The sequence below is a fragment of the Ammospiza caudacuta genome, chromosome 1 (assembly GCF_027887145.1).
Source record: "Ammospiza caudacuta isolate bAmmCau1 chromosome 1, bAmmCau1.pri, whole genome shotgun sequence".
NCBI lineage: Eukaryota > Metazoa > Chordata > Aves > Passeriformes > Passerellidae > Ammospiza > Ammospiza caudacuta.
In genome coordinates this window covers 44,112,468-44,127,089 of record NC_080593.1, presented here as the reverse complement: position 1 = coordinate 44,127,089, position 14,622 = coordinate 44,112,468, and the positions used below count along the sequence as shown (strand labels likewise).

The 14,622-nt window shown below is 38.7% G+C and overlaps 1 protein-coding gene across 2 annotated transcripts in view; it reads left to right on the top strand.

Moving 5' to 3' along the window:
• CPNE4 (copine 4) overlaps positions 1 to 14,622 on the top strand; it is a 229,377-nt gene that overhangs the window by 41,984 nt on the left and 172,771 nt on the right. For both annotated transcript variants that reach the window (XM_058818056.1, XM_058817983.1), the window contains one exon: positions 7,014 to 7,201. In XM_058818056.1, coding sequence (XP_058674039.1) covers positions 7,022 to 7,201 — 180 coding nt within the window. In that variant the 5' untranslated portion in view covers positions 7,014 to 7,021. The remainder of the gene's footprint in view (positions 1 to 7,013; positions 7,202 to 14,622) is intronic.

The following is a 14,622-nucleotide window of genomic DNA, read 5'->3' as shown; positions in this document are numbered from 1 at the left end:
TGTGTGTAACTCCTCCGTGTGGTGTTTGAAGTGGATTCAAGGGTCCTGAGCTTTTCCATGTATCAGTGCTTAATCCCTGCTCTTATAGCTGCCTGTGCTTCAGGTATTCTCTCAAGAGTAGCACAGACTCAAGCCAGACTCTGAGAACCAATACCCAACCCAGCAGGCAAATAATTTATTTGTGGAAGCCTGAATTTTGCAGGGGTTTCATGTTACTCAGTCCTGCTTATAAATCATCAGCTCCAGGAGTCATGGTATAGAACACTGTGAACTTTGCTGGCATTTATTTCTCTTAGTTTTTAGCTATATTTTTAGCTTTTATAATGGTGAGAAGGGGCTGTAGAACATCAGTTCTAATTGCTTTGTAAATAGAAATGCTTTGTAAATAGAAATGAACTTTCGTTCATGTTTTTAAGGGAAAATATACCATTTTCATGATTTGGAAGAGGAACATTGGGACTATTTAATGCTTTTGCTTGAAAGTATTGAGTTGCAAGTGAAGGCTTTGGATAGGCATATTTAAGGAAACAAGACTGGATAAGAGGACAACTGTGTGCATTACTGTGTCTCAGCATGTAGATGATCCAGTTTGTTTTCTCTCTAGCTTCTACACTGTTCCAAATAAAACACATTCTGTTATCCTATTGAACCAACACACTGCTTTAGAAGGTGCCATTTTATCAACAAGACCAAGCACTCACCCTCTGGAGCCAGCCTGAGAGCCAGCCTTGCTGTGGGAGAGGCAGACTCCTTTGTGACTGGTACAAATCCAGTGAATGTAAATGAAACAGACCTTGGTTGATTCTGTGGGGAAAAAAAAAAAAAAAATCTCTGCTGCATTTCCAGTAAAAAGCTTTGAGACTGCTTTTCAGTAGAGGAGTTGTCTGTATTTATGCCTAGGAAGGTTGTTTTGATCTTGCATTTGTTCAGTCTCCTGGTTTTTGTATTAGTGAATTTTTGATTTCTCTTCCCCTGCATGTTTTACAGCATTGTAGGAAGGAAGACAGTGGGAACTCAGTGAAGTAAGAGGTGACTGATGGCATTAGCTACATGCTAAAGGAGCCAGGGCAAATCCTAGATTTTTTCTTCCAGTGGAGGAGAATAAAATATATGTATTTTAGCACTGACTCCTACAGGTGCTTTGCATTGCACTGAGTCTGACTTCAGTGGGAGCCACTCAGAGCCTCCAGAACTGGGCACATTTGAGCATCTCCCAGTGCTCCAGTTATTGTGGGGATTTTCCCTCTCTTAACTGAAATGGGGTTATTTGTGTAGGTGCAGCACACATCTGTACAGTGTTTTGTCATGCATTAGGTGTCTCAGTTTCTTTCCAGTGACTATCCCTTTTCCCCTAATAATTGAAACAGCTGGTTCTATGGTAATGAGTCCCTTTGAACTGTCATTGTGTGTATATTTCCATTTACACCACTGGCACTTTGTTCTGAACCTTCTCCCCTTCTGTCCAAATAGATTACTTGCACTATCAGATCTGTCTCATTGTTCACAATAGCATTGCTGTGGATTCTCCAGATCCCCCTTCCTTACTGAGTTTATTGCTCATTTTTCAAAGGCCTTTGACAAACTCTGGTAGGTGTAACTTTAAATAAATCTTCATTAATAGTTGTCAGATAATCCAAGTGAAGGAGGAAAAATTGTATTTTTAATTGCACAAACTATCCTGTGGAGGGGTCTAGCTAACCTATTGACTTTTCATTACATAATAATTCATATTCAAATTAATTTTGGCAGCTTGCATTTTGTCTGTATTATCTATGATAATTTAAAATTCTGTAGCATTTTATAATATAATTGATGTTGATCAGGATAATTTTTAATGCCAACAGGAGGACAGTCTTGTGCAGTGATTTGAGATATGGCTGAAAACCAGGAGTCTAGGAACATGGTCCAAGATAAGTAATTGAATGACTGTTTAAGACAGCACTGATTGTTCATGACCAGTTTCCAGAGATGCACAGAGAAAGGGCCAAGGCAAGGGCCACAGCAGCAACAAAGATTAGACATAATGAAAAAACCTTAATGCATATCAAAATAAAGATAGGTCTGCTTTCCCTGTCATGCTAGGGTCTCTGTTCAGACCTGGGCAAGCCAGGTGTCTTAGTGAGCCCCTGATTAAGCACATGGAATATTAATTTAATGAACTTGCTGAATCAGGAACTCCTGATGAATTCCCACCTTTCCTCATTTGCACAAAACCTATTTACAGCAGAATGTGAAGGAATGGATTTGCTTTTCACAACCAAGGAAACCTTGGTGTCAATAGCTGGTACAGTAATTATTAGAGAGTGGGAATTCCCAATTACATAAAACTTCTTAAAGAAAAATAAGTACTTATCTCAATTACTGTCACTCCCTGAAGGGGCGCATGGCCTACATTCTGCTGGAGCTGAACAAGTTACTAAACAGAGGAACTTTTAAAAGCTCTCCTATCTGAACCTCCTGCCTAATTTCAGCCTTTTCTATAAATCTTGCTCTTACTGTATTTTGTTTAATTTTATCTGAGTTTTATTAATTTTAAGTTTCTAACTGTAGACTTGGTTTCCATACTTCCTTTTATTAGACTTAAAACCTGGATGATCCAGAAACTGTAGGTACAAAGCTTTCTGTCTAGAGAGTTAAGCTGTTCATGTGTTTTGAATACTAAATGTCTCTCCCATTTATAATTTATAGATGTAAATATGTAGGGAGCAGCTAGTGCCACAACAACCAGTGCTTTTAGGGCTGCTCTCTTTTGGAGGCACTTATTCACAGCTCTTACTTCATGTAACTCTACTATTAGTATTTCCCACCATGTGCACATACTGCAAAAATAATTTACCTTTCCAGGAGCAGGCTCTTGCTGTTTACTTCTGTAGAAGCAGACAGATGCTATTAGCTCATTTTCATTTCGTGACCTAAGTGGCAGTAAAATAATTCAGACACAGCTCTCAGCATATGGTGATGGGAAGCCTGCAACCCCCAAATTCATTTCCGTGTGGTTTGGTCTGGAGTACAGGTTGGGTACAGGTTTCTAAATAACCAGACCTTTCTCTAAATGCAAAGCACATTGGTTACTGCTTTTAATCTCAGCATCTTTGTCATTTGCTGCTCTCTTATTACCTGAACTGAAGGTGAGGCTGAGTGTGAACATTCCCCTGGTTCTTCACAAGGGGCTGTAGAGAGCAATATCTTCATTTTTCAACCAGACAGCTTGCAGAAAAACTCTTTGGACATTGTGTGTGTGTAGGAGGGCAAGATGACACCGTGGGCAAAGGAGTAAACTTGAAATCAGAATTCAGTTGGCATCTTAGGTTTATTTCATGGTGAGTCTAAGGAGCCTGGTTCTGAATTTATGCTGAGCTTATGTGGATCACCATTTTGCAACAAGTTGGATCTGGTTGAGTGAGCTGAATTCAAGTCTTTTAACTCTGAGAGAGAGGCATGTACCGGTTATGTTCTGTGTCACAAAGATCCTTACTTCTGCAGGCACTAGACAACTGAACATTTTTAAGCCATTTGGTCCCCCTGAATAGAGAAAGATGTAGCTGTCAAATGTGTAATACTGATTTTCACTGTAATCCAGTTATCCAGGCAGGCACAACTTTCTGAACTTGTGTGCTTTTAATGAAGTACCTACACATGGGAGCCTGTGTAGCACTACTTTGTGCCAGAAATGCTGGGCTTATGTGTACATTTTGATTTTCTGCATGGCTTTGTAGCCAAGGGCCTCAAATAATCAGTTAGTTCAACAACATATCACAGAAACAATCTATACCCTGAAAAGTTTATAATTTGATTGTTTGCTGATTAGTCACTGAGTAGAAGAGGTTGGAAAAGACCTCTGCAGATCATCTATTCTAAGCCTGTGCTCAAAATGGGCTGTGTCCTGACAAGTTTTGGATATCTCTAAACATGAAGTCTCTACAAGTTCTCTGAGAAGCATGTTGCAGTGTTGAACCAAACTTATAGTAAAAATTTTCCTTTTCTTTAATCAAAATTTCCTGAATTTTAGTCTATGCCAGTTGCCTCTTGTCCTGTCACTGGGCACTACTGACAAGAATTTGGCTTCATGTTTCCCCATCTCATCCTATGTATCAGTAAGATCACTTTGAGCTGTGAATCTCTTTAAAAAGGTCAAAAGTTAATTTCTAGCAAATGAGTTCTAAGTATGCCAGATATACAACATGTTTGAGAGACTGGAGACAGAGACCTGTATTGTAGGTTCTCACTTTTTCTTTGTAGCTGACACATTCTTTGGTGGTTTGTTTTGTTTTGTGTCTTTTTGTTTTCCTTTGGTGGGGTTTTATTTGGTTGTTTGTTTTTTGGGTTTTCTTTGTAGCCTGGTATGTTTCAATTTCAGCATAATGCAGTTTTAATTTTTTTTCCAGTTGGTACTGTTTAATGGATGTTTCACCATGGAGAGGTGAAAACAGACGGCCTGTTTTTGCTTCCGTCTAGCACTGGCTAATAAGTTTGTGTGGGAAGCATATGATCCACCACTTTCCGTTTTCCTGAGGAAATGAGAGAGAATGTATGCAATGATGAAATGAAAACTTTACAAATATGTGACCTATCACTTACTTTTTGTATGTGTTTTATTGCTTTCCTCTGCTGAGCACAGCTCTTGTTCAGTGAATATCAAAACTGTGTGGACATTGAATGAAAAACAAGGTTCTAATGAACTGAAAAAGGAAGAGTTTGTAGCAAAGAAAAATGAATAATTTTTTTCCTCCATCAATAATGTACCTAGTTAATTGACAAAAAAAAAAATCTTATGCAATCTAACTTCTCTATGTTTGTGCAAAACAATACCATTTTTAGCCACTTTCAGTGGGCTCAAAATCTATTTTCCAGGCCTCCAGCTTCCTGGTGATGTGACATCAGCACAACAGCCCAAGCTGGTGATTATATTAAAAGAAGAATATAATGACACAAAAGAATAAGGCTGTACCTTGATCTTTTCCATTGATAAATTTAGAACTTGCAAAAGCTGAAATAATAGTTGTTGTGATGAAAAGAAATATAATTTTTATACTTACCTGCTGTTCTGAAAAACCAATGTATAATTATTGTAGGAGGAAGAAAAATACATCTCTCCCCCTCACTCTGCTACTTTTTCCTCTTCTATTCAGTGTTGAAATCATCCAGTTTAATTAAATCACCAGCCTATTTCTGCACAAAGGATGACATTTTATTAATGATGCATGATGTGTATGAGACAGAATTAACCCAATTTTCAAATGGATTTCAATTTGGAAAGGGCAACATGTAAAAATGTCTTGTAAATGTGTGGGATGAGCTTGTTGAGCAGCTTTCTGCAGGAGATGGGATTACAAAATGATGAATAATTAGACAACAGTCTCTCCAGTCCCTGGCTTTATAACGTAGCCCAACATCATTGCCTTTTTCATGTGTTGTTCAGTTTTGCCCATTTTCTCAGTCATGTCTCTTTCCTAGCAGTAACTCCAAGGAATAGTAGTTTAGGTGACAATATTTACAAGTAACTGGGAGGAGTTGAAGGTGGCTGTTTTGATCTTAGGATGTCAGGCACTATGTTTGTGGTGTGGCTCACGTTTCAAATATTCCTGGAGAGCCTGAGGTTCAGAGAGTGGCTGGGGTCCACTTGGACTCCCTTCACTTATATCTGAATGGGGTAGTCACAGCAGGTCAAGGTTCACAAAGTAAGTTGTTGTATAGATTTGAAGAATTGTGAGTTGTTAACAAGCTTTTGTCCCTCCTGCCAGGGGAGCAGATAATCTGCCTCATCAGTCACACTTCCATTCCTTAAATTTGATTGAAACTCAATTGCCAACTCCCCGTACTCTGAGTTGAGAAATGTCTTCCTAATTCATAGGAAAACTGGATAGGTGTGGTTCTGCAGGTTTTGAGTTTATTTTTAACTTAGCAGATTTGGGGGAAAAAATCTTCACTTCCCTTTTCATATCTCTGAAATGTAATTTTTATCAGAACAATTCTCAAAAATCATTAACCTCTGAGAACAGGATGTTGTGGAATAGACAGTGAAAAGATTTGAAACAGACAGTTAAAATGTCTTGCTGATTAAATGGAAAGACAAATCTGCCTGCTAGAAGTATGAGATTCCTTTTTTGTGGCCGTTGTATATAGGATAAAGTGATGAAGGCACTAATCCATGTATTAGGAAGCAATTTTTTAAAGGGTCAGGCTGTGAAGCTCAGAGCAAATGTGCCAATTAGAGTGTTCCTGTATTCTTTATTGATGCCGAAATGGTCATATAGGGATTTTTTGTAATCTCTGTGTTAAAATATTTTTGTTGCTTCTGTTGAGAGAAACTCTTGAGCTACAAGATGGGTGGTGGTGTTCATAATGAAGTAAGGGTTGGAGGTCCCTGTTATTCCAGCTATCTGTGCTTATGTAACTCTGATGCCTGACCCAAAAGAGCAAACACTCTACAACAACAACACGTGGCAGCATAAATATCCTGCCCTTCTGTACAGAACATCAATCTTGGCTACTTGCTTAGGAATGGAGGCAGGTAATCTGCTGCAGTAAGTGTGGAAACAGTGAAATGTATTTTGGAATTTAGGACTGGTATGAAAGGGGCCTTCTATGGCATTTATGCCAAAAGTTTATGCAAGAAGTGCGTACTCTTTAGAAGGAATAGAGGGAAATAAAAGCAGATTGGAGGAGTGCTGTACCAATTTAATTTACCCTTGTCAATGTGTTGTCCTAAGAAATACAGAATTACCATCCTGTCTATCTAGCCTGTGGCTGGTGAAATGTGGCTCTATAAGCAGGAGCAGAGCTGGAAGTCAAGGTCACAGTTCACCCCCAGAGTTCAGAGGCATGGTGGAAAATATCATTCTGAACTTGGCTTACTTATAAACATATGAGATGATTATTTCTTTTTCCTATAGGTATTCCTTTGATTTTATTCCTTCCCCTCATGCTCTGGTTGTCATTCACTGTTACTGTGTGGAAGGAGGGGCTGTGGGCCTTGTGTGCACCATCCTTAATAGACTTTTTCTCTCTTTCAGAACAAGGAATGAAGAAAATGAGCAACATCTATGAATCAGCAGCCAACACCCTGGGAATTTTTAACAGCCCATGCCTGACTAAAGTGGAGTTGCGAGTTGCGTGCAAAGGCATATCTGACAGGGATGCCCTCTCAAAACCAGACCCTTGTGTCATCCTTAAAATGCAGTCACACGGACAGTGGTTTGAGGTGAGTGTTTAATAAAATAAAATTGATTCTTCTGGCACTTTAGGATGGCATAGACAAACTGCTGAGGCAAAATTGAAATAGCAAGAACACTAAAGAGAAGCAGCAGTTGGAAGCCTGTGGCACAATCTTGCAAGAGCGAAGGGAGATTTTCCATTAACCCTAACACGGTTTGAATCAGAAACTTTGAACTTCTCTTTGGAATCTAGATTAAAAATCAAGATGAATAAAGAAAGAAGCATCATAAAACTTTTCCCTTCAGGCCTTATTTTTCATAAAAGCTATATAATAGCACAGATGATGATAATGACCACAAGGTATTACAACATAAAGAGGAATACTGTGGAAGAGGAGGATTTATCATTAGTTGGCAAGGGATTTGGTGACAGAGTAGCTTGATTTGAAAATTTTGAGCATTACAGTTGGATTCCTTGTTGCAGTTAGTAAAACTAATGCGTTTGCCTTACCAATTTGCCTTGTATTGCAGGTTGCATGTTTGATTAAAATCCTGCTTTGTGTTATTTTACCTGATCATGGAAATGATTTCTTTGATAACTGGAAACATGGTGTCTTAAAGAAATTCAAATTGTAACTATAGAACATAGAATAGAATGTAATATTTTTAATGGCATCTTGTTGGTTATTTTACTTAAAAATGATAGTTGAGTGTTTGTGGTTAATCAAGCTGAAAGGTGTGACTTTAAAAAGAGAATAGAAAGTATGTAAGAGAAAATTAGGAATTTATTAAATCCAGTTAATTTTAAGTGCATATTCATCCCTCTCTTTTCAAGAATTTTACCATTCAGCATAAGATTGTTTTATCTATGAAAAGATAAAAAATAATAATGGTGAGCATATGCAGAAAGCAAAATCTTAAATTTAGGGGTCTTTTAATTTAGCATTTTCAGCCAAGTTTTTCAGACTTTGAGAAGTTTCTTCTATTTATTCCAATTGTTTTGACCCATGAAATTTTTCCATTTCAGAGCCTAAGAAAGCTAAGGGGGTTTTGATGGCATTCTTCTTTTTTTCTTAGTTTGCTTTTGTAGATCCACTAGACATATCCCTGGTAGAAAACCAGACTATAAATGGAAATAAAACTCTCACCATTGTTTTTAGTTTGTGTCCATGTAATTGAAATCAGCATGTCCATGTAATTGAAGTTTAGTGTGATAAAATAGCCTAAAAAAGAGTAATTTTAGCTCTCTGTGTATAAAAAAGCATTTAGCAGCACTGTGTGTAATCACACAAATAGTTGAAATTATTCAAGAAATGAATTAAAGGTCAAAATAAATGAAATGGCCCTGTTTGGAAAGGACACAATGAAAACTTTCATGCTGTCTCAGTTTTCTGAATAACTTTGGGTGCATGTACATACCGTTTGTCTCTGGCAGGGTAAGTTGATTTAAATTATATATTCTGATGTAGTAATGGAGATTCCCTTTATTTGATGTGGTTTTTAATTTGGAAAGTGATTGTCTGAATAGAGTAAATCTTATAGAATAGATCTGCCCATTGATATGATTCTCATCTTACGTCAGTTGCTGCTACTGTCTAGTGAGAGTCCAGGCAATTCATTTTAGTGTGAAAAAAAGAAAGGTTTTATTAGTTCATGTTCCTATCAGTGCTGCAAAGCAAATGCCACTCTGCCATGATGAGTATTTTCTGGCCAGCACCTTCTTAAGAGAGTTTTTAATTAAGTTCCTATTGCTGAACTAAATTGAGCAGAGTCACTCAGGTATAGCTGGAGACATAATTTGGCTGGATGAATCTTCTGCTGATGGCAATCAATGATCCAGCAAGACCTGGAAAAACAGACAAAGTAATAATTAAAAAGTAATAAAGATTAATAAAGTGAGTATATTCAACATAGAAATCACTAAATGGCAAAGAAAGAAGTAAAACTGAGGAGTGTGGATTAAGTGCCTTCATAAATTCTCTTGAATTTCCAGGTACCTTAAACCCCTTGGAGATCCAAAGGTGCTGTAGCAAGATGCAGTATGACTGAAATGTACACACTGATCACATGCTCTGGTTGTGTGGAGGTTTTGTCAGCAAAGAGAAGCTGAATTGAAATGTCCAAAATACAGGTTTGGGTCTGTGTACGTTGTGCTCTTGCACAGAAGTTTGTGGTTAATCAAGCTGAAAGGTATGATTTTAAAAAGAGAATAGAAAGTATGTAATAGAAAATTAGGAATTTAATAAATCCAGGTAATTTTGAGTGCATATTCATCCCTCTCTATTCAAGAGTTTTAGCATTTAGCATAGGATTGTCCTATCTATGAAAAGATAAAAAATAGTAATGGTGAGCATATGCAGAAAGCCATTCTACAGGTGCAGGCAATCCCTGAAAGTGAGTGATCTGTGTACATTTGTCTCTGGGAGAATTTTGATAAAATATGTCAGCCTGTTGCTGAGGAATTTTTATTTCAGTTCTGCAGTTCTGTAGTTCTGTGTGTGCATATGTGTGTGTTTGTGTAAATTATGCCACCCACACATGTAAATATAGAATGAAAATGTGTTGATGCTCTTGTAGAGTGGGTAAGTGCTGTTTCCAGAGATTGGAAATGACGTCCAAGTATTCTTCTTATTTTGTTTTTAACTGTGGTTTTCCTGTTTTGTTTAGTTTTGGGGGGGGGGGGTTTGTTTGTTTCCCAGACACAGAATTGGTGAGGTTGGAAGGGACCTCTATAGGTCGCATGGCCCATGTGCTGCTCAGGTGGGGACACCTAGAACCAGTTGCCCAGGACTGTGTCAGACAGGTTTTGAATGTCTCTAAGGAGGGGATTCTGCATTCTCCCCAGGCAACCTGTGCCAGTGCCAGTTGCTGTCACAAGCAAAAAATATTTCCTAATGTTCCTGTGTTTCAACTAGTGCACATTACCTCTGGCTCTGCCATTAGCCACCAGTAAAGGGAAGCCTGTCACTGTTGTCTTTGGACCTTCCCTTCAGGTATTACACTCATGAAATGTCCCCTGAGTGCTCCAGGTGTGTCACCTACAAACTTGCTGAAGGTACAGTCTGCCCCACCATCCAGGTCATGAATGAAGATCTTAAACAGGATCCAGTATTGACCCCTGTGTCCCACTGCTAGTCTCTGGCATCCAAACAGAATTTGTCTCACTGATAACCAGCCTCTGAGCCTGGCCAGCTTTCAGTCCACCTCACTGTCTGCTCATCCATTCTCTGTAGCAGCAGCTCCTCTATGAAAATCTTATGGGAGGCAGTGTCCAAGGCCTCACTGGAGTCCTGGTAGAAAATATCCACTGCTCTTCCTTCATCTACCAGGCCTGGTAGATCGACTTCATCTCAGGCATGACTTTTTCTTGGTTGGCTACTCATGATGATTTTCTTGTCCTTCATGTGCCTAGGATTAAGTTGCTGTACCAAGTTCCCAGGAACTGAGGTGAAGTTGGTGGGGCTGTATTTCCCTAGATAATGTGATGAGGGACACAAAACTCCTCAGTAGTGAAACCATGGGGAACTTGGACAAATACTCAAAGAATTCTTGGTGCTGTCCCCCATTCTGGTACAGATATGCTTGCTGTTTTTTTCCTCTTGTCTGGGTAGATGTTTCTCTGTAAACAAACTGGCACAGTCACAAGTGTGCACACACAACTCCCCCTAACATTTCCCTATGTGTGCATGTTGGTGCTGTCTGTAAAGCACTGTCCTCCACCAAGCTAGAATGTAAATGATATATTGTGTCTCCCAGGAAAATCAGCAGTTTACTCCTTCTCACACATGAAGCCTAACATGACAGGGTGTGATACAGCATAATCTTAAATTCTGCTGTATTTATGTACTAAAAGCCAATTTGCTCATCCAGGGCTGAATTTTAGCTCTTTTGGCCATAATTTTAAGCAGGTGTGCACTTGCAGGGTGCCCAAAATTTGTACTTAAACTGTTTGTATAAGATAATTATTCAACAGCTGTTTTTCTGTCTTGACTTGAATGTGTTCAAGGAGTTTAAATACTGTACCAAGTTCCAGATGGTGAATGACTGAGGCACATGGTGATAAATTCCTTTGTTCCAATGATTATTTTACCCACCTAGAGTGTGAATGTCCAAGTGTAATAAATGTTAACTGTTAACTAATGCATTGCATTGGAGCCTTCAGCTGAGATGTGCTGGCACTGACATTCTCATTAACTCCTTAATCCTAAGGAAGTGTCTTAGCCCTGTTCACAGATGATCTGCATATGGCAAATACCCATAGTACATGTTATTTTGAAAGCTGAGTAAGTTGCAGAGCTGTGTCTGGTCATACAAGATTTACATGAGATCAGGAGGTGTCACACAGCCAGATGGAATGTGATGTCTGAAAAGAGAAGAGGAGCTTAGGAAGACAAGTAGTCATGTTTGGCAATGAGGGAGGGCTTTCTGTAGTTGCACTCTTCTGGCTTTCAGCAACAGGACAGAGTGCCTGCTTCCCTGTGGATTTGAACAGCCAGCAGGAGGTTTTGTGTTTTACCCAAAGCTTTTATTAAACCTCAGTAACTGCAGAGCAAATGAAGCAGCACCCAAAGACAACCTGCACTTGCTAAAATTCATCTTGATGGACTTGGGTGAAATCATTAGAATGGATAAGTTTGTTTACTGAAATAGATTTTTTTTGTTGAAATTTTCTCTGAAGTCACAATTTGTGAAAAACTCAGTGAGCTTTGATAAAAATATGTTGATATTCTTAATATAACAGTTATTCACTTGTAATTCAGTGTGACATTTCAAGGACCAGCTTGGCAGGACTAAACAAACAAACCTGAGTTCTCTGTGTTTCTTCTTCCTTTCACATCAACCTGCACATCCATCTGTATTTGCTTTTCCTCTTACTCCTTCTCTCTCTTTTGTTTCATCTCTGAATTCCAGCATCCTTCTCCTTCCTCTGCCTTTTCACATATGTCAGCTCCCCATTTACATTCCCAGCACCTGCTGCCATGTTTCTCTCCTCTCTGTATTGGAGACGGGGGGAAATTCCCTGCCCCTTCCTAGCCTGGGTGAAGGATCTGAAGAGAAGACTCTGAGGCAGACTTCAGCTCTTTGTTTCCATAGATACCCAAAAGTAGCTTTCATGTTATCCATCTGTGGCTGTTACAGCCCACTGCAGAAGCCAACAAGCCATGAAATAGGGGAGTCTGTGGGATGATATATTCCATGACTCTACCAAACTGTTCCGAAATAAACACAAAAATACTGTGAGGAGGCAAAAATCCCCACACACGAAAAAATACATCCTTTTTAGTTCATTTTGATGAACAGGTAATAGATGGAGCATTTGGATGGAACTGGAAGTTTCAATGATCAGAAAGAAGAACTACCACCAGCAGCCATACAGAATGAGGCATGAGGCTGTCTAACCCCATCATGCATCTAGTTGCTAGTTGGTGACAGTGAAGAAATATGGGATCAGAGAAATATAGAATTGTCTTTCCAGCTCTCAGTGATCTGCAGCTCAGGGAGTTCTTAAACAGGAGTTTATGCCTTTGTAAGTGTAAAAAAAGTGTTGGTAGATTAACTTCCATATCTTAGTTCAAATAATTTTAAAAGTCTTGTATATAAAAGATAAAATTTTAGGATATCCTGGGACATAAGAGTTCAGCAGCTTAAGTGGAGGCTGAATAAAGTAATATGACTTGTATTTTTTGAATTTAGCTCTTGCTAATTATTTTTAAATTCATTTTTCCTGTGTTAAAGGAGACATTGAGAAAATCCCTGTTCATTTTCTCAATGCCATTTGGGAATTTATTCTTCTGATTTGTCCATGACTGTATAAAAACGCATCCTTTATTTTGAAGATTCAGCATGCCCAATCTATCATAAAACATGGATTTGTTTGGGTAGTTATTTGAACTATGTTTATTTCAGAGCATTGCAGAGATGCAATGCAGTGTTGCATTTCCACAGTGATTTCTGAGCAGTGATTTGGGATTTATTCTATGCTTTAAAGAACTGCAAGGATTCACAGTACACTGGCTTATTGGAAGTTTGATGGGTTTGGGTTGGTTTTCTTTGAACAATTCTCTAGTCAATGCTAGAGCAGATTCTAGATATTATTTTTCTGATTTCACTCTTAAGATTTCAGCTTGGTGAAGAAACATCCTGTATGAAATTATTTGTAAGTAATGGCGTTACAGTAAGACAAACATACCATCTTAGGAAGATTTTTCTCTGACAAAGAAAGGAACTTACAAAGTTCTGATGAAATGTTTTATATCAGATTGTGCCAAATTTGATGGCAAGGAGATGCTTTCACTGAATAGAGGTTATGAAATTAGCTCTTCTCTTTGTGAAGAAGCTTCTGATTCATTTGCAGATTTGGGAGTTTTTCTCTTCTGGATGTAGAAGAGGGCTGGTAATTGGAAATGCTACCTGTGAGTTCTCTGGCCAAAACTTAGATCAAATGAAATACTAGATCTGTTGTAAAATTGGATTTAATTAAATACTATATCTATTGTAAAATTGGGATTCATGCAGATCATGTTTGATGAAAGCCAATGGGGAAGAATTGAGTCTTTAATTTAAATGATCAAGACTTTCATCAGGAAATAAAGGCAATGGGATTTTTTCTAATTAAGCCACAAGGTGGCCAAGGTCCTACCTTTTCTGACTCAGGGCTGGCAGTCAAGTTGATTGACCCCTTCTGCCCCGGTCATTCAGGCCTTCAGAGCACGTGGTCTTTTTTGAGCACAGGTCTATGCCTTGCACAACTTGCAGGTGATGATCTGTGAGTGCAGCTTTTTATTAGTGAACTATGGACCTAGGAAGAAATGAGAGCAGTCCTGCTGCATTTACTTCCCAAGGGGTGCCCCTAGAAGAGGATGCCTAAGAGGTTTTTAGGTGGCATTTGACTTATCTTGTTTTCACTCATCACACTGAAAGCTGTGATTTTATTTACACCATAGCACAGTGCCTGTGTATATGCCTTTATGGTTTATTTCATCCTCATAATTCAATATCATACTTTTCTTTCTCCTCTTTCATCAAGTCTCTGTTGATGCTAATGAATGTTTCTTTACTCAAAACTATTTGGTAACCTCTGTTGCTGCCAAGATTTGCTTTTAGCTACTGCTTTCTGTTCCTGGTACATTTCCTTGAAGTCTTTTTGTATGGTGTGACTGTCAAAGACAGCTCATCTTTTTCAAGCACCACTGGAAGTCTGTGGGGTCAGGCTCAGGCTAATTGAATGTTTTATCTTGGTCTGTTCTCAGCCTGAATCCATCTAATCAGATATCTTCCTTTCCAAGCCTTAATATTTTGGAGGCACACTTTCTTCCAAGGGTTTGCCTGCTGAAGACCTCCTGTGAGCTCTTTCTGGAAAAAGAAAAGTTTTCCACATGGAGGGAATCTGCTACGCAGTTTTTCTCCATGTCCAAGAGAGCATCATTCAAAAGACACTGTTCATTCCCTGATGCACTTAGTACATTTT